Here is a 25422-nt window from a genome sequence, read left to right as displayed (position 1 = left end):
TCTTAGTAGTAAAGAGTGTTTCATTCATATTTTTAAGACCCTCCTCACACAGGAGTTTGTTTTTTTTTTGTTTTCCGCACCATTCTGTGTACAATCTAGAGACTGCTATGGCTGAAAATCCCATGAGATCAGCATTCTGAGGTTGGTTGTGAACATTTACTGTAATCGCATCCTAATAAAGTGGATGACGAATGCATATTTAATATGAACACTGTTTAATTAGTAGGACTATTCAGACACTCCCAACCCCTGTCTCTAATAATTAGTATATGTTCATGTTTTTTATTGGAGGGGGAAAAAAACACATTGCGTTCCATTCTCCTGAACTCTCCTGCTTCTGGAGAATCATAAGTGAAGCTGTGCATCCAACTCTAAGCAGGCACTGCTGATGTTCCATGCATCTGATGACATGCTTGAGCTGCTGATGGTGTTTCACAGATTGAAACAGTCGGGACCAGATCCATAAAACTCGAACGCATGCTTAGCGATTAAAAAAAATTCAACTCGGAACTACTGAATGCATTCAGAACCATGCGATTGATTTCTGAACTCTAACAATTCAGAAATCCATGTCTAAATATCTTAGCGAGTGTTCTAATATTTGCATGTTTAACGTTCCCATGAATCTGGGCCCAATGTTAATGCCGTCGCATTGAACACATACTAGCGAGGGGAGCTAAAACACCACAGGTGATGGCTACATTTATAGACACATGCAGCAGAGACTCTGGAGGGATGTCAACAATGCACACAATGAGGAGCGGGACGGTTCCAATGAGTGCTGTACCATGGGCTGAGCAAGCACAGGAAGCACAGAGGAGTTATGCTTTAAGCTATTCTTTGAGTTAAAGAGAGGGAAAAGGCTTTTCTTGATGCTCGGGTTCCTTCCTTCGCAGCCCTCCGTCTGGAATATAAGACGCAAAAAAAGGCCAGCGGCTCAATGCAGGAAGAGACAAACGTTTTTTTTTTTTGTGTGTGTGTTGTTGTTGTTGATGTTTTGTTTTCTCGTTGAAAGCAGCAGATGAGATGAACATACGGACCAATGGCTAGGAGTTTGCACACAGAGCACATTTTTTGGACGAGAAACGGCAGATTCCCGTCACAGACTCACTTGCTTGGGTCTGCTTAGGACAATCTGGGAGACATGGTAAAGTTGTTGGGGGGTGGAATGCCATGAACATGAATCCCATTATGTCCTTATTTGGATTTTAGCTTTGGGGATTTGTCCGGTTTGAGCTAGCTTTACCTGAGAAGAATTAGCTGATTAGCGAATTGGACTTGTTTATTTAGTCCTCATTTTTTGTTATTTTTACCGATATAAACACAAAACAATGGCAGGATTGCAAAAATCACAGGCTACAAATAGTTTCAGAAAATTTAGCTTTCTACGAAGGCTAATCGAATATCACAGGCTAGCATTAGCTTTAGATAATCTAGCTTTATTTTTTGCTAATGTTAGGCTACTTATTTACGCATTTGAATCGGAGATAATGTAGCTTTCTGTCGATGCAAATAATATCACAGGGCAGAATTAGCATCACACATTGTAGATTTCTAAAAAGGCTAGTAGTATTGTTCATCCTATAAAGTATATAGAATGAGATAAAAGCTTTCTCTGAACCTCCTTGAGCCCAGATTGGTTTAGTTGTGGCAGGCTAGCTAACAAGTGGGACTCCTTTTTGTTTGCATGTACATTCATGAGCTGTTTATTACTGGTTTAATTCAATTTGTGTAAACTGGAATAGACAAAAAGACAGCAAAAGGAGTTAAGAAATGATTAGAAAAGTGAATTATTCATTTAGCATAAATATCTTGAGTGTGCACACACGAATGCACTCAAACACTGCTGTAACTATGTAAAATGGCTAAGACATACAAACACATAGCAAGCAAACCAGAAAGACAGCAAACATAAGGACACACAAAGCAATCCTTCCTGCAGCGGTTATAAGAATTTCCCCAAATTTCTGTACAGATACTGAAAGTAAGGGAAAGCATTAGCATTAAACTTCAAGCTAATTTGTTTCTACGCCTTTGTATTGTATAGCACAGGGGTTAGGACAAATCAGTATCTGGTTATAATTAGATCTTGTCAGCCGACCTCGATTATTAACCCCTTGCTTTTCACAGAAAACTACATATTCGCTCAAACTATATTGACTAATTAGTGTGTATAGATGGAAGACAAAGTGCAGCATCCTGCTAGCATAAAAACAAAGTAGTTTAACCTTTCAAGAGAAAATAAAGACACTGTACAGGTTTGCCAGGGAGGGAAATAAACATAGGATGTGCTAATAAGACTAACAACATAAACACAGGCTAGCATTAGCTTTAAATAATGTGGCTTCCTATAAAGGCTAAGAGAATATCACAGGTCAGAAAAATAGCTTTATTGAAATATCTGCCTACACAATGAGATCGCAGGCAAAACTTGGGACTAGGCAAGGACTACGTTTTTTTTAGAGCTAGATACTGATTTATCATTCATACACCCATGAAAACATTCTTTCAGTATACATAATTAATTCTGCAGTGATTACCATTTAAATTATACAGGAAAACTGCATAATTCAAACGGTTTATCGGTTCAGACATCATCCAATTAAACGTTAAGAGAGGAAAAGTGTGAGGCTCACTGGTTGTGACTTTTTCTTTTTCTTCTTTATTGCTCTAAAGAAACCCTGTTTTTCCTTCTGTTTCGGCATCTCCGGTGGGTTCAAAACCATCGCCTCGGAGTTATTCCTGAAACCAGAATCGATAAAAACACATTGTGATTTGCTTCCAGATTTTAAAGGCAAGATTTCTGCCTTCAAAAGCCAATAAATATCCTATTTCTTTGAGGAAAATGTGAAAATGACCTCAATTCGTACAATAGAAACGTACTATACATTTAACTGTGATTCTAATACCGGCCGATACTAAGACATGCCAGCCGTTAATACTCACCAGGGGTCAAAATTCGTCTGCCGTTTGGAGTGGTTACCCATGGCAGCACTGTCCGCTGATACGGGAGGAACTCTGCTTTGAGCCGAACTGTCATGGAAGGAATTGTCTGGTCGTGGAGAAGGGACTAGCGTATATATGAGCACAGACAATACCCAATGCGGTGTAAGTGGTTGGTTCAGCTGTGCACTTGTATTGTAAAAACCTACATTTCTCTGATCATGTTCTCATCACACTTCTTGGTTGAAAAAGATCTGATGTAGTGCAGCTATTAGATTTGTAAATACCTCTGTAAAAGCTGCCCACTCTCCGAGGCATAGAATCACTATAGATGATCCGGTTTTCCTTGGATGAGGTTCCGTCTTCCAGATGTGGATCGTGGTACATTCCGACCTGCAGCATAGGAATAATAGGACGCAGCATATATAACGTTCTGCTCCATTTATTTGGTTCCAACACACAACTACTGTAAATTTGCTGGTTCTAAGTCTGATTATTTTATTCCTTATGTAGTGCACCGCTTCCTTTGGAAATCATCTAAAACCCAGCCTAGAAAGCAGATTTCAGACTAGATATGGTTAATTTTTGTGTAGTTAGTGCAAAGACAAGTGGCTTAACTATTAGCAGGCACAAGGTTTAAACAGCATTTGGAATTTGGGTAAACAAAACAAGCCCGAAAAATGCGACCATATATATAGTATAGTATAGTATCAGCAGGTATATATATATATTCCATAGTAGTTCCCATCACAACATCTGGTGTTCAACTGTGTTTCCACCAGCAACTTATTGTTCATCAATTGGACTAGGACTAAAACCCCAGATTTCTGGTGGACCACAAGTTGTTGATTGATTTGTTCTTCAAAAAACAAGGTCTTGTAGTGGTTAGGCTGAGATTGGATGAATTTGGATGAACTATCACGCTACTCAACATTGGACCATTATGCATTTTTTTCTCCAAGACTGAAAAGGAAATAAGTGTATATTCTCTGGTGGTCAAAGCAAAACTACATGGAGGTCAAATAAATCTGAAGGGTCATCAAATCAGGTGATGTAAAGCGTATTTTGAGACTCTCCACTGGTGTCCCACAAGACTTGGTACTGGGTCCTTTTCTATTCTCCCATTGTACTAGCTCATTCAGTGGGGTCATATCCTCACATAGGCTTTCATACTACTGCTATGCTGACACTTAAATCATAATATCTTTTCCTTCCTCAGACACTCATGTTTCAGCAACAAACTTCGCGTTTTGTATGGCAGACATTTTTTGAGCTAGTGCACAGCCCTGGAAATGCCTTCCTATGTCTATATCTTATGTTTCTGGACAACTATCAGATCTCTTCATGTATCATTGCGAGCAAAAGTGGGGGAGTTCTAAGTAACTGTCCTCCTTGCCTTATGCAGGTTATCCCCAACACACTACTACGCCAAAGGGAGTTCGCCAAACAAAGGACCTTCAACCACTTACCTTAACCCACTCAGAACTATTCTGCCTCTGAGTTTATGAGGTTCCCCCACCATGGCTCAACTGGACCCTCTATCTCTCAAAGTACGAGAAAGACATACATCAAGACTGGAATGGTGGTTGAATAAATGCCAGATGACTGTGAAGACAGCAGAATCACAAAAAACCTATCCCTTGCCCAAGCACTTTGATTAGGAAGAACTAACATGAGACTTCAAACCACTTCTGTAAGTCACTCTGGATAAGAAAATTTGGTGAAAAAAAGCAAGCTAGACTAGATCTGGTCTGGCTATGTGTAAGGTAGATTTGGGGAAAATACAGTTAATCATCTTAGACTCAGACCTCATTTCTGGCACGCTGTGAGTGGAAGGAAGAAGTGTTGTCCCTTGTTGAGTCCTTAATTGGGCCATGAGAGTGAGGCTTCTCTTTTGGAGACTGTTCATTCTGTTAACACAAACACACAAGAATCAGAAATCTACTCATTCTGCTCTTTGTGTAGTGAGGCAGTGGCAGTCTTCCCCTAGAAACATGCCTATAAAAGGCAATTAAAGCAGTCACAGCCACTCAGTCACCCATTTTAGAGGGCCAGCGGTTGTTGTACAATTAGCTGCTAAAGGTTTCTTGATTGGCTGGATCAGCAATTCATGACTCATCAATTCAAGCAACAAAACCAAAAGCAATAGTGCAAAATGGATTGCTTTGGAAAGGCACTTTACAATGGTTAGCAGATGGATCCAAAATGTGACGCCATGGTTGATGGGAATTGGTAAGGATTAAAGGTTTGTAGTGAAACTTAGAGGATGGGCAACTTCCAATTGGAACCATGTGTGCAAATGTGCAACACACTAATGTCTTTTATGTGACCAGCCTTTTATATGTATGGATTTCTGATTTTCTGTAATACCATGTCATGGCTTGAGCAAGATCTGCAACGGCACGAGAGCTTTGCTTCCAAACACAGTTCCACCACCAACTAGACCACAAATCACTTGCTTGACAGTAATCTTAACTACCTATATCCAATTTTTCCAAAATATCAAAGCTGGATTTGTTTCCGAAATGTTAAAAGCACTATTACAAGCTTGGGAACACCTCACATCGAGTACTAATCAAAACCATTTTATTTGATAGCAGCACAGTTGAGCAGACAGCATTCTTGATGTCGTACAGCTCCAGAGTCAGGGGTTTGATCAAAAGCTCCAATGGTTGCTTGCATGTAGTTTCACATGATGCCCCTGCCCCTTGTGTGGGTTTCCTCCAGATACCCCAGTCTAAATCAGTCCTAGTTATAAAGGAATATGCATTTGTATAATGACATGCCCTATGTGTTTATTGCTAACTTGCAAGCCTGACAAGACTCAGAAACTAAATTGGTTAAAAATTGGTTTGATATAATTAATGGTTTTAATAATTATAATTATTTTGGGTATTTATGGCTTATAAATTCCTATAGGGTTTATTATATATTTATTTAAATATTAATACTTGAAGGAAATCTGACCATTATCCTTTTTCTGTTCGTTATTCTGGACGTCATTCAATACGTCCTATTGTCTAGTTGGACAAAGTTACACACGTTTAAGTTAAAACGTGACACTCCATGTCCAGATGCATATATCTATAAGAAACTGGACTAGCTTTTTCTACATTACCCATCCCAGCACAGGACCTAGACGATAAATAGTTCACATAATAGATAGTAGACATGCTTATCTTAAAATAAAATGAATGTAGATTTAAAGAGTTGAGAGTTTTGGGTGTATATGCAACACACACACAGCATTAGAAAGACAGATGAGATATACATGATATATAGACATGGCCTGACATGGCATATTGTCAGATCAGATATCAGTAAATTTAAAAGGGACTTAACTGATATTAAAGTCAAATTCTAAATACAAACAAACCAATTTTTGGTCCTAAGAGGCCATGTATTATTATATAATTTTTCTTTATTGTTTTCTCCTGATTGTATTGTGAGAAAATCTCGTGCCTTGTGAATGTTTCTGTTGTACTGTATAGCATTGAGAATGCGTTGGCGTCTGAAATCTCAATCACAATGTTATTCAATTCCCTCTGCAAATATGTATTTTATCTCTGCATTGAGAGTGAGGAGTGCCCCAGAGGAAAACTTGAAAAAAAATGGAGAAAGATAAGGTAGGCTTACTGTTAAGATTCTAGATTAACATAGAGTTTGCTATTCCTGTTTTCTGGTTATTGGTACTACCAATTTCATTGCACCGATGATGCTGCCTCTAGAACATGCTCTTCTGCTGAATACGCAGAAAAATTAAGTACCGATCATGAGGATGAGTTTGTTATGTCGAGATGACAAGAAAATTAAGTCGTCATCACGAGAAAGGAAGAAAGAAAACAATATTATCATACATGTCCTCTTAGAATTTCTGTAACCTGTTAATGGTCCGTAATAGATAAAGGAGAGGCAGAAATGGAAAACACTCAAAAATGAGACAGATTGAATCAGAGAGTGAAACGAGAAACAGAAATACACTGCCCGTCCAAAAAAAGAGTCACCACCTGGATTTTACTAAGCAAATAGGTAAGAGCCCCCCATTGGATAATTACTGCATGGATGAATAGGTTTTTAGCTGTCAAAAAGTTATTTAAACCAAACTGAAGCAGTGAGTAGCTTCTCATTTCTTAAACAACCATGTCCGAAGACATCCTGTGGTCGTGGAAAAGATGTTTCAGATGGGTCAAATTTTTGGCATAAAGCAAGCAAAGAAAACATCTAAGCTAAAACTACTGAAATTGGGTTAAAAAATGTCCAACGCATTATTAAAAACCACTTATCAGTGAGGCTTATCTGGAAAAAAAAGGCTTCAATTTGCTAGCGAGCAAAAAGATTGGACTTTGAAGCAATGGAAGAGGGTCATGTGGTCTCTTTTCCAGAGTAAAAGGCGCATCAGGGTGAGAAGAGATGTGGATGAACTAGTGCCTAGCGTTCAAGCCTGTGGGGGCATTGCTATGATCTGGGGCTGCTGCAGTTGGTCAGGTCTCAGTTCAGCAATGTTATGTGCCCAAAGAATGAGGTCAGCTGACCACCTGAATTAAATGACCAGGTTATAACATCAATAGATTTTTTTCTTCCCTGATGGCACGGGCGTATTCCAAGATGACAATGCCAGGATTCAATAGTTTCAAGTTGTGAAATTGTGGTTCAGGAAGCATGAGACATAATTTTCACACATGGATTGGCACCGCAGAGTCCAGACCTTAATTCCATTGAGAATTTTTGGGATGTGCTGGAGAAACTGAGCACCAGTCCGAATCTTTCATCATCAATTCAAGATTTTGGTGAAAAATGACTGCCACTCTGTACGGGATTAAATGGTGTGACATTGCAGAAGCTTATCGAAACGATGCCACTGGGAATGCGTGCCGTAATCAACGCTAAAGGCGGAATTATTATTGTGTGACTTTTTTTTTTGGACGAGCAGTGTACTGTGTACAGCATATGCAAAAATCCACAACCAAAAATTGTTACTAGAAATAAAGAACAATATTGCTAAATGTTGAAAGAATATTATGAAGGTAAAATTTTCCTGAAGAGCCCATAGTCAGACATTGTCATATGGGGTCATGTTTATTAATCCCAGCTTTATTTTAACTCGCAGAATCTGACATTTATAAAAAATTACTGGGTTAACAGTATGATATCATGTTCAGTTAGAGGTCAAAGTGTTGCCATGGCTTGTTTGAATAGGAAAATGACCCTGTGATTAGTCATCTGTAACAGAGATATGAGTAAGGCTGTGACTAAGTGACACTAACACCTAGCAAGAAACAAGTTTCCATGTATGTGCTTACATCTAGACTTTTTCAGATTCAGTGCGAGAGAAGGAAGATAAGCAGATTCAAATCGAAAAAAAACCCAACAATTTCTGGTAGTGGACTTTTGGTCCATAGTGTGTAGGATTAGAGATAGATAGACAAACATAGAGAATCTGACCCTGCTGAGGTCCTGGTTGAGCTCCTCTCTGGAGGAGCTGGTTGGGTGGCGGGGTAATGTGCGGTGGGGCAGCTGAGGGGAGAGGAGCTGAAGGCTGCTGGCACGTGTTGGCACACCCTGGTTTACTGCCAGCCCAGCCTCCTGACCATGGGTCCTGTGGCGCTCACGTCGCACATACATAGAATGCCTGTGGGGGCGCTGCTGAGATGAGAAGGGACTGGTATAGCCAAGGCCATATGGGAAGGTCTCATGGGGGGCAGAAAGTGTATGACTATGGACACCTGCAGCCCCAGCCACCATAGCCGGATCCAGGGTATCTGGCACTTTGGGTTCCTCAGATGTTTTTTTGCGACTCGAGGAGTGGTGCGAGTCCAGGGTGCCACCCTCCATGCGAGTGTTAGTGCGCCCGGCTGGACTATGGCCCTGGCGGTCTGAGCCAGAGTGCCGCTCTGTTCGGGGGCTAGTTGGGGCGGCGTTCAAGTCCAAACAACTGGTCGGGAAGTACCGGGAACCCGAGTTAGAACTGGGCACGGTCTCCTCTAGGTGAAGGCGGGGTTCGGTCAGGTTTCCAACAGACTTGGCGTCGCTCAGTGTGCCGTGGCTTTTGGACAGGTTAAGGAAAGATGAGTTGCTCTTGGATGACGATGACGAAGGCATAGAGCCGTGTGAGTTATCCATGTAGCCGTGACGCCCGTGCTTATCACTAGACTGCAGAGTGCTTGTTTTGCCCTCTAGGAAAGATGAGGACGGCTGGCGGTTTTGTTTGGATGATTTGAGGTACTTGCCGGTAGAAATGTCTAACCCGCCAGTGGCCTTGGGCCCCAGAATAAAGTCAAACTCTGTTTTGCCCTTGATATCCTTGGGGCTCAGGAGATGGGGCAGATTGTTGTTAGCCAGCTCTTTGCTGCAAGAGATTGAGCGGCTCAACGTCTGGCTCTGGTAGCTTTTGGGATGCAGCGTAGGGCTTAAACTGGCCCCTATGGGGACACCACCACCATTCAGGAAGCCTTCCGTGCTCCGGCGCAAGTCCTCATGGCGAGGCAGCGATGAACAATCTTTGCTGTTGGAGCGACGATGACTAGAGCTCTTACTGCTGCAGAAAGGTAAATGACAGAGGGTTAAAATAGGATCAAGATTAAGAGTGGAAAAAATCCTGTTTGAACCTATCAGACATTACACTGGAGATCTCTCTGCACCATTATCTGTCAAACACTAACAAGTCGGCATTAGATAAAAAATATTTAAAACTATTAGTTTGCTCTTGTATCAGAGGTAGAGGACGAACAATTTATTGGTTTTGCCAATGAAAAAGCACCGATTGCTTGATTGCTGAAACTAGCGGCTAAAAAATTCCATAACGGTAGTTTTTCAGGGTTGCGTCTGTTTGTGGAGGAGGTGAGAAGGTCTGCTGTAATTATACAGCATGAGAGCGGCCTCTTATGGCAAATCACTGACACCACGTGCTGTCTTTTTTATTCATTTTGGATGTAACTGTTTTTTTTTTTTATTTGGAGTGTTGCTTTTTGTTTTCGGGTTGAATGCATTTTTTTCCGTGTGAAAAGGTCTTTTTCTCAACCTCTATTAATCTAGTTAATATATTCATATTTATTTTATTTAACTCATTTTCATGATTCAGTACTGTTTTATTATTTTTTATTTTTGTAATAAAGTTAAGTACTATTTTACATTAACTGTTTGTTCATCTAAAAAAAGATTTTATCCAGTATCCATTAAATCCATCAGATCATTAAACGTAATCGGCAATTACGATCCAACCTAGCTATCGGCATTGGTAGAATCTACTATCGGTCGACTTCTAATCAAAGGACAACTTTACAGACAATCAGTTATATCTAAGGAGGCAGGTAATTACATCAGCTAATGATAGCTGGCAAGTTCTCTGTATCTTTCGTCAGAAAATAATGTTCTTTAATCTGGTTTATCGGTGTGTTTGGTTTACCTTAATGCATAATCTCACCTGAAGATTATAGATTTGTACATAAGCAATACATGTTAATAAAGTAGAGTTAAATTAGTGGGGAGCTAGCTGACCGGCTGGGGATGGTGTTGTCGCCGTGGTACGGTTTCCTCTTGGAGGAGCGAGGAGGGGTGGGAGATGGAGGTGCAGGTCGCTCCAGCGCTCGCAGCGCCTGGAACACCAGGTGGTTTAGACATTGCTCTGTCAGAAAGCGTTCAGACGGGTTCAGCTGCAGCAGGTTCTGAGCAGAACGCGAAAAAAGTCACAATCAGATTTTTGAACAGCGAAGTAAAACAACAGAGCATGGTACAAATGTCTCTAATTATAGAGTTGTCATAAAAAATTCTATTTAGACCCGTGTGGGTGGAAGCTGTGTAATTTCAAGCGCAGGTGTTAATACAGCTTCTGGAAATATGGCTGGTGGGGTGTTCATTTCAGAACCCCAAAAAGTACATATTTTTAATAGATCTATACATTATTTAGCATATATGTACTCTTGTATGTAGAATCCCATTCAAAGTGTACTCCGCCCCCTGCTGGCCATTCAGGGATATATGCAAGAAAAATGATCCAATCTTTGTCAACTGAAATAAATGGTGTAAACCATACCTTCATAAGATCCAGCATAAGTCCATTAATGATGCCTAAGTATCTCCTCTCCAGGGTCTGAGGATGACTGACTGTAGGGAACTGTCATGTTTGATACCCAAACATATGGAGGAGAAATGAAAAAGGAAGAAAAAGGGAAAATCTGCATTATATTTATACCTTTTTAATTAATTAGCCTATTTATATCACTGATAAAGCAGGAGACAGAAAACAGGAATAAAAAAAAAAGAAGAAGAAAAGAAAAGACCTCACCCGGAGACCAGCGAAGCGGGGGTTGCTGTAGAACAGCTTCATCTGCTCCGGAGGCAAAGGCCCCAACACTTTCTGGATAGTGAAGAGCTGATCGATCTCACTTTCACCCGGAAATAAAGGCTGTCCATCACTTAGCTCGCCCAGAATGCATCCCACAGACCACATATCCACTGCCTTTCCATATGGAGCTCTGAGCAACACAGCAAAACTCACTATTACCCCAACAAATACACACTTTTATATATATATTTAATAATGTACCAAAAACTAGAAGTCGACAGGTTCATCAGTTTTGCCGATTCATCTGCACCGATGGTTGATTGCTGGAACTATCAGCTACAGAAGGCTACAACTATCAGCTACAACTATCAGAAACAATCCATACAGATAGTTTTTCCGAGTTGCGTCTGTTTTACAATAACCCTGTCAAGAGCGGCCTCTAGAGGCCGTTTGACATTTACAATTATTTTCTAATATTAAAGTACTATTTTCATTAAGAGTTTGCTTTATTTTTTATCCAGTATCCATTTAAATCGGTATCGGTAAAATCCAATAGGTTGGCCTTCAACAATAAATATAAACTATAAAACCTCCATATTATTCTTGTAATATTCTTGTAATATTCTTGTAATATAATAATAATATAATCGTAATAAGCTCCTATGTGATTTATGTGCTGCCTAAATCTATTTTTAGTTACAGTTTGAAAACACTTAGTCTTTAGATGTTTTCAAGACACACATGAATTGTGTGTATATGCAAGAATTTAGGTCATTGAATGGTATAAAGATTTTCAGCTTTATTTTCATTGAAAGCATGAATAAACACTTTGCACACTTTCAGGCAGTTCGTTTCTCCTGACGCCAAAGTTGTTCTTTACTAGTTGGAGATTTCTTTCTAAACTTGTGATCCAGTTCATCCCAGACCAGTTTACGAGGCTTTAGGAGCAGTGACTAGGCAGGCCATTCCATGAAGTATGTTGAAGTATGGAATGGTAGCCATGTTTGTTCAGTTTTTCCCTTTCACCAAGTCTTAAACGTTCCCTGCTCCGAAACAACTTTAAACCATTACGTTTCCACCTCCATCTTCTCTTTTGATCTCCGTCTCAAATAAGCTCCTCTGTTCCAGCCAAAAAATGTCCAATTTGGACTCATCACTCCACAAACTTTCTTTCAGTCATTCACTGTCCAATTCTTGTTTTTTTTTTTTTTTTTTTTTTTTTATTACAAACCAGGCAGGAACATGAATATGCTTCAAAAACAATCACAATTGTGACTGCAATAATCAAGTGCTTTATAAACTAAACTAGTGTTTTGAAGCTGAAAGATAATACAAAGAGAAGACAGTATCATAGCCAAATAATAGTGGCGTCAGTAGCTATAAAGCTGTGCTGAACACTGTAACAGTCATTTGTACTGAAAAACTATACTGTTAAACCCCCCCCCCCCCCATCAAAGCAAATGGCAATTACATGAAAGTGCCAAAGAACAAGAGAGAGAGATGAAGGATGAGGCAGGAAGGATTGAGAAAAAGCAAGGGGGAGGGAGAGGGAGGAGGAAATAGAAGACTTGAGACAGCAGACTGAAAGACACAGCTCTGCTCCGAGAAGCGGCGAGAGGGAGGGTGAGAACATTGGTGTAGGCGGAATTTAAATGGCGAGACTTTTGGAAGAAAATGGCATTCCCTTGCTCCTTTCCCTCTTCCTCTTCCTCTCTCTCTCTCTCTCTCTCTCGCTGTGCTATCTCCTCTGGTGGCATATACAAAAAAAAATAAATAAATACCAACCAGCATCGAAACAACAAAACGAACCTACTTCATTTTGAGAAGAATCTCATGATAATATAGAAAACACTAGTTTTAATCCTGTATTTTCTATTTTTCATACATTGATCTTTTCCTGCTACAGAACTTAAAACTTTCTTTCGGCTTCTCCCGTTAGGGGTCGCCACAGCGGATCCTCCGCACGTTTGATTTGGCACATGTTTTACGCTGGATGCCCTTCCTAACGCAACCCTCCCCAATTTATCCGGGATTGGGACCGGCACTAAGAGTGGCTGGGGATGGTTCCCTGACCGGGGATCAAACCCGGGTCGCAGCGGTGAGAGCGCTGCATCTTAACCACTAGACCACCAGGGGACCTTCCTGCTACAGAACTTAATCGTCCTAAAATTAAAAAAAAAAAAAAAAAAAAAAAAAAAAAAAAAAAAAAAAAGGCTAACATATCCACCAGCAGGACAATGCACTTCACATCGCAGACTCACCCAAGAAGCAGTTCAGGAGAACGATACCACCTAGTGGCCACGTACTCAGTGTAGTTGGCGTCGCTGCCTTCGGAAAGATTTCGGGCAAAGCCTGGAAAAGAGAACATGATACCGTGTACACCATGATACCGATGACTAGCTGATATTTATATTATTGCATTTACAGCAACTGTGGGTGTTAGCTCAGTGGTGAGTGTGTTGGACTTTCGAGCAGAAGGTTGTAAGTTCCAAACCCCGCACCGCCATGATATCACTACTGGGGCCCTGAACAAGGCCGGTATCCCTCAACTGCTTCTCTCTTTTATTTTTTTTTCAAAGATCATGGAAATTTGGTGTGGATACGTCTGACTGCCAAGTGCCATTTATGTAATGGATAATATCTATATTAGGGGGTGGGTTAGGGGGATTGGGAACAGCAACAAAGTTGGCAAATCAAATTAAGTTTGGCTTAGTAAAAAAATTTAAATTAAGATGATAACAGAGGGACAATAATAGCGGGACTTATTAGTTCGTTCCTCTAAGTTTATCTCTAATGAGTGACCCAGTGGCAACAGTGGCAAGAAAAACTCTCTGAGAAGATATGAAGAAGAAACTTTGAGAGGAACCAGGTTTAAGCGGGAACCCATCCTCATACAGGGGTTATCTGGATTACATTTAAATTCATGGTGTTTGGCAGATGGGATTAATCAGAGCGACTTACGGTTTTATTTATACATTGAGCAGTTGGGGGTTAAGGGCCTTCCTCAAGGGCCCAGCAGTGGCAGTTCACAATCTTCTAATATATACAGTATCTCACAAAAGTGAGTGCACCCCTCACATTTCAGCAACCATTTTAGTATCTTTTCTTAAGGAACCAAATTAAAGAAATAAAACTTGGATATACAGTGGTGTATAAAAAAAAGTGTTTCCTGATTGCTGCATTTTTTTGCATGTTTGTCACACTTTAATGTTTCAGATCATCAAACTAATTTAAATATTAGTAAAAGATAACACAAGTGAACACAACATGCAGTTTTTAAATGACTTGCTCAACTGACTTGCTAAAGGTGAAGGGGATGGAGTGGCCAAGTATGTCTCCAGACCTGAACCTTATTGAGACCCTGTGGGGCATCCTCGAGCGGAATGTGGAGAAGCGCCATGTGTCTAACATCCAGCAGCTCTGTGATGTCATTATGGAGAAATGGAAGAGGATCCCAGCAACAACCTGTGCAGCTCTGGTGAATCCCATACCCAGGAGGATTAAAGCAGTGCTATATAAAACAATGGTGCTCACACAAAATATCAACACTTTGGACACAGTTTTGACATGTTCACTTAAGGTGTCCTCACTTTTGTTGCCAGTTATTTACAATATACAATAATACAATATTTACAATAGACAATAACGGCTGTATGTTGAGTTATTTTTCAGAGGGCAGTAAATCTGCACATTGACTACATTAAATAGATCCAAGTTTCATTTCTATAGTATTGTCCCTTGAGAAGATACTAAAATGGTTGCTGAAACGTGAGGGGCTGCACTCACTTTTTTCTGAGATACTGTATATGGATATCTTCAAATATATATCAATAAAAAATAATCAGAAACTTTCCGTCCATAGAGTTTCTTATTTAACCGCGATCCTGTGTGACGGACTTTTCCCTTCCAGTCTAACGATATCCAAAATCGTTATATTGCTCGCCAAATATTTTCCAAATCACTCTTTATTTCCAGCTCTCTAAAGAGCGAAGCCTGTCAATGTACACACGAGTCATGTCCTTATTATCCGGTAGATATTGTAAAGCATCTGGAAGTTTCGAAAAAGGCACGGCGTAAATAAACGTATAATTATACTTTATTACGATAAAAGACAGACGGGTGACGCGAGTGAGACGCGAGTCAGACGCGAGAACATTCGCTCTGGAATTAATTTCGCCGGGCTAAAAATAAAAGTGCTCGAAAGACGTCTTGCTGTGACTCATGAGCATTCTCCATGGCACGCCGCGGAGCTGTCTAATCACATAAAGCGTGAATTTCACTTTTCAGGCGATTGTGTTTGTCTTCCAGCAGGTGGCTCTTTCTCTAAGAGTTGAACCGTCACACGGAGGCCACCCAAGTGTCCGATCTATCGCATGATAAAACCTATGTACAATAACGGCATTGGATGAACTGTGATGGATGGATCGAATGCGCGGAGAAGAAAGACGTACCAAAATCGCACAGCTTGAGGATATCGTTGGAGCTGATGAGAAGGTTTTCCGGCTTGATGTCTGGAGCAGGAACGCAGCAAAAAAAAAAAACCAGGGATCAAATTAGACAGCAGTCGACACAATGGACTGAATGAGCGTTAGTTCTTTCAGGCTGCTTTTACCTCTGTGTACGATCTCGTTCTTATGGCACCAGTGGATCGCTTTAATCAGCTGATAAATGTAGTTGCGGACTTTGTCGGGTGGTGCGCCGTTGGGCATTTCTTCCAGCAGCTCCAGCATGTTCTACAGTGTTACACAACAACGTGATTAAAAAAACGGGCAGCGTTTTAATGAGGGGCTGCATAACAAATGGAGAGTGGAAACGCATTAGCATGAGCTTACTCTAGCTTCAAGTAGCAATTGAATTCAAAGCAGAGACGCCAGATGAGGTAGGTTTTACGTATTTAGTCAGCAAAAAGAAAGAAAAACAACTAAAGAAACCCTCGCAGAATTGGTGATGGTTTTAATGGTTAGAACAGGAAGTGTATTGGAGTTAATGAAAACTCTAATGTTGTAGCACTCTGGGTCTCTCCTGGTAATTCGTTGCTTTGTATTAGTGGTGTGTGATGTCAAAAACCATTATGACCAACAGAACACTTTGGAAACCTTTAAGTCACATGATGGTATCTAATGGAGACCATTAGGATGCGATTAAATCCCCAGATCCCAATACCTTCCTACAATAGGGGTCTTGTAAATCATTTGGCAATGGTTTAACTGGCCGAAGGTTATTAATGGTATTTGTAGCGGAAAGCATTAGAATTTCGGTAATGAATTCTGTTAGGGGTCTTTTTTTGTTTTCAGAAAGGAATCACGGTTTGAATATTTCACACGAGTTCTCTATCGCACTCAAAATGTCCCGAGCGCCACGTCAGCTTTAAGCTCCGCCCACTCGACACAATCAAACCACAGCAAAACGGATTTTCATTATCATCAGCAGTCACGATGTCTTAGTCTAAAATAAAGTTAACCAGAGGCTTAAATAGTGTTATAACAATCACTCGGGTATGACAAAAAAATTTATTTTTTTATTCTTCATTCTGATTGGTCAGAAGCTGGGAATTTGTCTTCTAGAACAGCAGCTCTGACACTTGCACCAGCTGCGAGGCGAATCACGGGTTTCTGCCAATGTGTTTTCGTTACTATAGCAACAGCCCCATTCACAGAGGTCTGAATGCCTGGCGGATGTTTCACATAATCGAAGACGGATAAAAAAATAAATCAATAAAATATGGAACAGACCAAAATGTTTGACATTTGATTTTCCGACGTTTTTTTTGGAAGGAATCTTTAGTGTCGGCATTTTAGAACAGTCAGACGCAAAGCTATCGGGGGGGGGTTTACATGTTATAGTGTCCAAAAGTTTACGAGCTTTACAAAGACGCACAAGCAGCCTTCAGCCTACATGAATGTCGAGGTAAAAAGCAGAACAGATATCGTCACTCAACCAGGCAGCGTTCTTCGAGTTTCTGTTTTCCTCCCACCAAAGCTGATAAAACATGCCCATGCTTTTCACACATTTAAATAACATGAAAAAAAAAATCTCCCTCTGTCTCATAAGCAGCGACACGCCGAAGGCAGTTAATATTTTAGGGTAAAAAAAACTAAATATGCTGCAGTAAAATGCTCCAGAACCACATGCTCGCTAGTCCTAGTACTTGTACACGATTGGATTCCATAAATATTCTAAGTACGACCATAAATCACCTGTTATCCTGTTATGTGATCACCTCAAAAAACCCGTTCAAACGGCGTCTCGGATCACATACACACACACACACACACACACACACACACACACACACACACACACACACACACACACACACACACACACACACACACACACACACACCAACAACATCAGCAATCAGAAAGTAAACTGAGAGCTTTGCTGACCTTCTCCACATATTCAAAAACCAGGTAGAGTTTCCCTCGGCGCCGGAACGCCTCCTTCAGCTCCACGATGTTCTCCTGCTTCAGCGTGCGGAGCATCTTCAGCTCCCGCAGAGTCGTCTCCTTCACCTCTTCATTTTCTGAGGAAACGAAAAACAGAAAACAGGTTAAAAATAGTTGAATTGTTATTACGGTAATCCCCCGTTTATAAACGGACGCCACCCCAAAAATGCTTTTTTATATCGATTAAGCCGTTAATTATATTTTTTAATAATAAATTGCCTTATTTCAGCATAAAACGCCATCAAAAACAATTAAATCTATATAATATTTGCAGCATCCCGAACCGAGATTTCGTAAAAACAACGCCGTGTTCTCCTGTGGGAATGTATGATATACGCTGTACAATATTTTAAGTGTGCTTTTACTTCATTCTATGATTTTTTATTATATTTTTAATTGAAAAATATTTCAGCATAAAACTCCACAAAAAAAAACAATTCACCATGTATATATTTTCAGCATCCCCGTCTCTTGTGTGAATGTATGATATACACTGAACAATATTTTTTTTAATACAGTACTGTACTGTATTAACATTTTACTTTATTTTATAATTGTACTTTATTTTATAAATGTTATAATTTTACTTTATTTTAAAATTTATAAAAACGTTCTTTTATTGGATCGTACTCTCCTCTCAGCCAAACAAATTAGTTATGTAGAAAATGCAATTCCGTGATAAAACCGGGGGGGCGCCAGATTCGAATTGTAAGGTCGAGGATTACTGTATTACATATATAATGCAAATCTATGCTTACTTTATCGATGCATAGGAAAAAAAAAAACGTTTTGTTTTTCGCACCACTCAAAGCAGACTAAAAACCCCATGTGCTCAGCAATGCCTGAAATACTCCAACATCCAGGACATGGTTATGTTTCTTCTAATGTTTGATGTAAAATTTTTATGAATTGAAGCTCTGGACTTGTAGTTTTATGGATACTTTTCATCCCCTGTGCCTCTGCTACATGATTGGTTGTTTGGCTGATCGAGCAGTTAACGATGAGTGTGCGCCAGATACAAGTTGCCATTTGTTTCATTATTCATCGTTTTTTTTTTTCATTGGTAAAAAAACTATTTATTTATATAGGATTATTAGTAGAACGCGATATACTTTTATTATTTGGAACGTGACTAATAATTTGCGACCGATAATTTATATGTAGATCGAATTTTTCTCCTCGCTAAACTGTTTCTCGCGCACTTTCTAGCACCGCTGGCGCTACGGGAATACGACGTACTAAACACGTTTCCTGAGAGTCACACAGAATACAGATTAACACGGCAGAGGTAGAGCTGCATCTTCCTGGAGATTGAACAGGAAAAGAACGTTTGGTTTTATTTAAAAGCTTTTTCCTTATGCAAAGACCATGCATTAGAAATCAGAAGCCACTGAAGTAAATTGATGTTTTGCTGTTCGTCTGAACCAAAGAAGTAAAAGCGAACTGTACCATATTGAACTGCGGAGCATCACATTTCCCTTCATTGTATCGTATTGCATTAAATTGTAATTGTAATAGCGTTGAATCGAATTGGTATCTGCTTCAAATGTACCTTTAATGTATCGTATCGTTGGCTTCGCATCGGTCTCAGTTATGGAGATGCGCATCCCTAGTAGTACGCCAATTTATTTTGCTAATGAGTATGGATCGGAAGAGCTTGCCAATCGATGTAGTCCGGATGAAGAAACAAGAACGAGGACATCACATTCCCAACAATTGGGAGCACCATGCAGTCATGCTTTACCTTCACTGTCCTTGAACTTCTTTATGGCGACCAGCTCTTTCGTCTCCTACAACAACAAGAAAGAAGAAAACTCATTGAGTTCAGGTGTCAGACCTTTGCAGACGCGTTTTTCCATGCCGAGCGTAAACCGCATTTAGTCTGGGTTATTATCCAAACTGGATAATAAGGATCTGCTCTCTTTTATACCGCAGGAAATGTAATTGTGCTGTCGGAGAAGCCGCTTCTCATGTAACGTCCTGATAATTACAATAAGGCTTCGGAAAAAAGGGGGCAAGGTGTATCGAGGAATAACCATGGCCTATTGTCTGTTGATCAAAATAGCAGTTCATTCAAATATTGCTTATATTACTTATATAATATTAAAATGATAGTTTTGCGATCAGGGTTTTTTTTTTTTTAAGAGAGTGGTATCTCTCCAAGTGCATTTACCTCCGTAAATGTGTGGTTTAATGGACATTTGGCCTCATAGAGGGTCAAACTGTTTGCGAACAATATATACTTATGGCTTTGTAATCATGCATGGTACAAAGAGAAGCTGCGCTTGCTGTTTTGTGCCAAGAAAACACAAAACCGAGACATTGTTTGTCCCTTCTGTCCGCTTGGACTTCGACACAGAGTGCTCGGTCTATTCGTGTCTCCTCCGAAGGCCCACGAAAAAGAAGAAAAGCGCTCTGTAGCTGTGAACGATGAGACTCGAAATGTTTACACAGCGTTGAAATGAATAGCATTTAACAGTAAACAGCCTTCTACATTTCCTTTTCTCTAATAATAACTTGCAGAATGGAACACAGTGGATGGTACTGCTCTTATTTTCAATGAAATATCTTGAAACTCACAAAAAAATAAAAATAAAAGGCCATTCAATTATTGTTGATTCGTTATATAATCAAAATCTGATTTTAAATCCTGATTTAACAGAATATTGTAAATTATAAAACAAATGAAAATGGTGTAGGCTGGACAAATAACAATACATTTACAGCATTTCGTAAATGCCCCTGTAGAGGGCACCTTTTAGATTTAGGATTTGAACTCAACCATTCAATGAGAGGGCTAACATCTTAACCACTGAGCTCCCACTTCCCCAGCTTGAACATGACATGAACAAATACAAACAAATGTGTCCACTTCAGCATGAATACGCTGACCGATTTACGTGTTCGAAGTTTCCGTTCACCGTACTGGCGCAAACCTTTTGTAGTGGGCGGGGCTTAACAGTGCCTTACTCTCATTGGCTAATGAAATTAGGTTTAACGACAAATCTTAGAAACCATTCTGGATTCAATTCCCTGGGTTTGTGCTTTGTGGAAAGTGGTAAATAAATATTCAAGGCTTCAAAAAGTTGAAATTACAGTCACACCGAGCTGCCACTCCTGGGCCCCTGCGCAAGGCCCTTAACCCCATAGCTCTGAATAAAGATGTCTGCCAAATGCCATAAATGTGAATGTTGTAGTGAAAATTGCATGGTAGGTAGTATAATAATTTGTAATTCATTTTCACACTTTGGAAAAAGTCTCATCTGACTAATACGACTGTCTCATATGACTTCATGGAGCTGTTCATTAGGCGGTTCGTTCATTGAGCAATGAAAAGTGACCCAAACCTCAAACATTCATTAGGAAACCAATGTACTAAGTAAAGAAGTCGGGAAGTCATTTCCACTACAAAGTACAAACACCATAACTACTGAAATACAGAGCATCCAGAATGTTTACCTCAGAAAGCTCTCGATCCAAATCTTACTATCCGATAACATCCACCCCCTTCAAAAATTTGGCCCAGAAAAAAAGTCAACTGCCAGTAATAGATTTTAATGAACCTATACTCTGGGTTAGAAAGAAATCAGGACCAGCCTCTATACATACTGAGCCTAGTTGTATTTTCCAAACAATGCCTCATCATTTAATAGGGTTTTCTTTGTCAGTATCACACATTTCACGCTTCATCCTTATCTAACAGTCATGTCGAGGTTTTCAGTACATCTTTAGTACTCATAGGAGTTCCTTGTCATCCTTGATTCGAAAAAAAAAAAAGAGGAGGAGGATTCTCTTTACGGGAAACCTGGAAAGTTACTGTATGAACATCCTGCTGTCCTGTGCATTGTAAACAGATATGCTGAATAAATTCTATCATCCACCACAATGTCTATGAGAAATGACTGATAGTCTGCTTTCAGAAAACAAAGCAGAAACATCGATCTACAGTATCTGCTCTAAATAAGTAGCATAGTATGGTATATAGTAGGCCATTGTTCCAGATAAAATCTTCAAAAAGGCTTGTTTTTTGTGAAAAGATGCCTGATATTCTTCTAAATCTGTACACAGTAGGTTGGGTACAGACAGTGTAAGAGAAATCACAATCTTTCAGTGTGTGACAGGACTTTAAAGAGACAAGAGTTTTATTGGCAGTCCTAGAGAAAGCTTTCACAACCAGGTTCTTACATACTATGGCTAAATAAATCAAAAGAAATCGAAGACGCTATACGCCGTTGATGTAATAATGCACTTAGCTAGCTAACTAGCTTGCTGCGTGTTACGACACTATGTAAAACGATAACACTTTTTTGGTCTAGACATCGAATCAAAGCTCAAAACGTTGCTTTGCCCGGAGGTCGAGGTGCAACATTTAGCATCAGTGTTAACGTTTCACTGCGCTAACTATTGCAGTTCAATGCTAAATTAGCCATGCGCTGGTATGGTCCAGTTTGTTGCATTCAACCATTTCTTCTCTCATTTATAGTTTCCTGCCATATTATTGTATCGATTTATTTGGGTTGGTGGGATGTTTAAACAATCCCAGTGTAAAATAACTGATCGATCAGTGGATCCAAACATCACGGCTTTGCTCTGAGAAGTTCACATAGACGTGCTTTTCATTTTGGCCTGCACAAATTCTTTACACACTCATTGAAGAAACAACCTTTCCCTACCATGCTACATCACACACCATGTTCTACTAAATTGCCTGTAATCGCTAAATATGTTGGCTCTAGTTCATATCATATTATTGATCATTTAAGTCAACAGCTTCAGGGTGGACATTTCCTAAGAAATGACCGCTAATGAAATTCCTTTGTACCACCAGGTTAGGATTTTTATATTCCAAATACAGTGCACTTTAGGGGCATTGATCATATTTGGTATTGAGAGATTTTAAGGCAAAAAAGCTAACTAATATAGCAGTTTGCATTGCTGATTAGCAGAAAACAACTGTTGCTTGTAGTCGTTCCAGTCAACAAAGCATACTAACAATGAAGGTTAATGTAGTATAATTTTAATTAATGAATCTAATCGTCATTATCAGGATGAGAACCACTTAAATACGGTAATGATACGATTTGTATTTTTTTTTTTATCACTTTTCCAATATCTGTTTTTTAGGTCATCTAATGGTAAGATTTACTTTGACCAAACAAATATATAAAAGTTCAACTATACCATTATAACATTATATTATTGACACTATAACATTATTTTATTATTTTAATAGAACTGCATGCTGTTTTTGCACTTCTATTTGAGTGCTGCTATTGCTGTTTTGCACGACTTTTTGTGTTTACATTTTGTATTTATCAAGTACACTCCTGTATACGGTTCTCTTTTGCACACTGTACTGTACAACATACAGTAGGCTTACTGGTGGCGCTATTTTGTGTTTTATGTATTTGTCCTGCGTTGTCTGTTAACACCAGGTTGCACACGATGCACTTTATGTGGCTAGGACAACTTAGTCCTTAGCTCTGTGTTCTTGTAGCTCTATGTTGTTCAAGGTTCTGGAGAAACATTGTCTCATTTCACTGTGTACTGCGTCTGTATATACGGTGGAAACGACAATAAAAGCTTCTTGACTTGACTGAATGGTGGTAAAATATGGAATGGTAGCCATGTCAGGCCAGTATTCCTTCCACCCGGAATAAGTCTCCAACATTCCCTGCACCAAAGCAACCAAAAACCATTAAGCTTTTACCTCCATGTTTCACTGTGGGGGGTGAGTCAGTCTGCTAACATAGTAACTGTTTTACGTCTTACATAAGTTCTTCCTTTAGAGCCAGAAATGTCAAATTTGGACTGCAGAACATTCTTCCAGTCGTTCACAGTCCAATTCTTTTCAGTTTTCTGCATTGAAATAAAAGGAACATGTGTCAAGGTGTCACACAAGGTGTTACCAAACTTTTGACCCTTGCGAATAAATTTTTAAAGACACTGCTACAGCATGACCAGCCTGTAGTGTACTGTTTCTGTTCAGCATTAGCACAAAGGTATACAACTTTAACCACAGATACACAATAGCGTACACATCACCACCTTCACTCCACAAACATTCAATATCTCCAGACTGGCTGGTACAACTAGACATACCAAATGAAACATTGGCACGGTTGTTTTTACTCCATTCAGCTTCACGCTGCTCTCAGGCCTCGAAACTTGAGCTGCTACTTGTCTATGCGAGGCAGGGGGAAGGTGAAAGCAGATAGACTTTAATGGAGAAGTTACTTCTTACAAAATGAGCCGTCTCTGCAGAGATTCTAACAATGTTTCCTTCGCAGCTCCGATGAAAGAAAAAACGACACTTTGTTTATGAACGGCTGCGCTTCACGGCCACCAAAGACTTAGTTACATGTCGAATTGACAATTTGAAGTTACTCAGCGGCCGTTCTGCCTAGCGGGCCAAAACCGAGAGAGCAAATCGGGTTCACTCTGGCTTAAGTTTTAGATTCCTGGTGGTCAGGAGCTGTGTCGAGGAAGGTCAGCCGAACAAAGAGCCTTTCGTAATCACCGATACGTGACCGAGGTGAAGTGCTCGCTTAGTTCAGGGTGACTGTACAGTTAGGGTTTAGCGATGAAAATAATATTAGGAGTTTAAAATGCGTTAAAAAAATTTACATGTTAAAATGACAACGTGTTATAACTTTTCATTTGATAGTCCATTCTATGGTTTAAACATAGGCTATAAATTTGAGGTTGCACATATGGAATCCCTTCATTGTTTGTTTTTCCAGCACAAAGAGATCAGTTAATTAGCAGGCACAAATCAACATATTTAAAAATGCAGGGAAGAAAGTAGTATGTAGTACATTTACAACGTATGCCCTTATCCAGGGCGACTTACATTTATCTCATTCATAAAACTGAGCAGCTATGGGGTTAATGGCCTTACTCAGGGGCTGAGGTTTGGCACATTGGTGTGGTTGGGATTTGAACTTTCAATGATTTAACCACTAAGCTAAGGACAGTTGAGTTTTCCTGCCATATGCAGTTCTTCAAGAATTAAGAACCAAGTTGTCACTGGATGCAGTAGCATGACAATTTGGAACCCGAAGACCCGACTCTGTTCCAGCATCAAGATTCACCTGTACACAAAGCCAGCTCCATGAAGATATGCTATGCATTTGTTGGAGTGGAACATCTCGAATGGTCTGCTATGAAGCTCTAACCTCAACCCTATTAAACATGATTAATTGGAACACTGACTACACCACAAGACCCATCTCGCATCTCACTCTTGGTCTCATGTTTACATTTCCATGGTTGTCATTGTTTCTTTGAAATTTGCCATTATCTATGTCCTAGCAGCTTAGCTACAAACAGGACAAAATCATGGGTTATAATAGTTCAGCTACTTATTATAAACAGAGGAACAAAATTTGTATTCATGTCTATTCGTGTTCTGGTCGTTTGTTGTCCGATTAACGCTACTGATTGTAAGAGTTAAACAATGCTATCAGTTGTCATCTGTGTACAATCTGGTTGTAGTTATTAAAGCATTTGTTTCATATTAAAACTTATCCAAATTGATGTGGTTTACATTTGGATGATAAGAATATGTTTGGCTTATATTGGGAATTGTATCATATAAGTAAAGTACTTCAGAGTTTTGTCCCATTTCTGGTCCAATACCTGACTATTGTATGTAAATCAATAATTAACCATTCAGAGATGTAATATTGGGTAATATTTGGGGGTCACCACAGTGGGTTATCTGTCTTTATAACACTCTGTCTTCTA

The 25422-nt window shown here is 39.7% G+C and overlaps 1 protein-coding gene across 8 annotated transcripts in view; it reads right to left on the bottom strand.

The window, feature by feature from the left end:
* cdkl5 (cyclin dependent kinase like 5) overlaps positions 1–25422 on the bottom strand; it is an 83473-nt gene that overhangs the window by 3784 nt on the left and 54267 nt on the right. For 2 of the 8 annotated variants that reach the window (XM_083550657.1, XM_083550656.1), the window contains 14 exons: positions 19418–19463; positions 17614–17750; positions 15837–15957; positions 15676–15735; positions 13486–13576; positions 11225–11414; positions 10973–11053; positions 10438–10604; positions 8386–9478; positions 4752–4853; positions 3231–3336; positions 2947–3070; positions 2637–2742; positions 788–904 (listed from right to left, as the gene is read on the bottom strand). In XM_083550657.1, coding sequence (XP_083406783.1) covers positions 788–904; positions 2637–2742; positions 2947–3070; positions 3231–3336; positions 4752–4853; positions 8386–9478; positions 10438–10604; positions 10973–11053; positions 11225–11414; positions 13486–13576; positions 15676–15735; positions 15837–15957; positions 17614–17750; positions 19418–19463 — 2541 coding nt within the window. The remainder of the gene's footprint in view (positions 1–787; positions 905–2636; positions 2743–2946; positions 3071–3230; positions 3337–4751; positions 4854–8385; positions 9479–10437; positions 10605–10972; positions 11054–11224; positions 11415–13485; positions 13577–15675; positions 15736–15836; positions 15958–17613; positions 17751–19417; positions 19464–25422) is intronic. The other 6 variants (XM_083550658.1, XM_083550660.1, XM_083550659.1 and 3 more) reach the window with 6 other exon arrangements.

Source organism: Silurus aristotelis (genome assembly GCF_946808225.1).
Source record: "Silurus aristotelis genome assembly, chromosome: 9".
Classification (NCBI taxonomy): Eukaryota; Metazoa; Chordata; class Actinopteri; order Siluriformes; family Siluridae; genus Silurus; species Silurus aristotelis.
The sequence above is the reverse complement of the archived record's forward strand: the minus strand, read 5'-3'. Positions and strand labels throughout refer to the sequence as shown.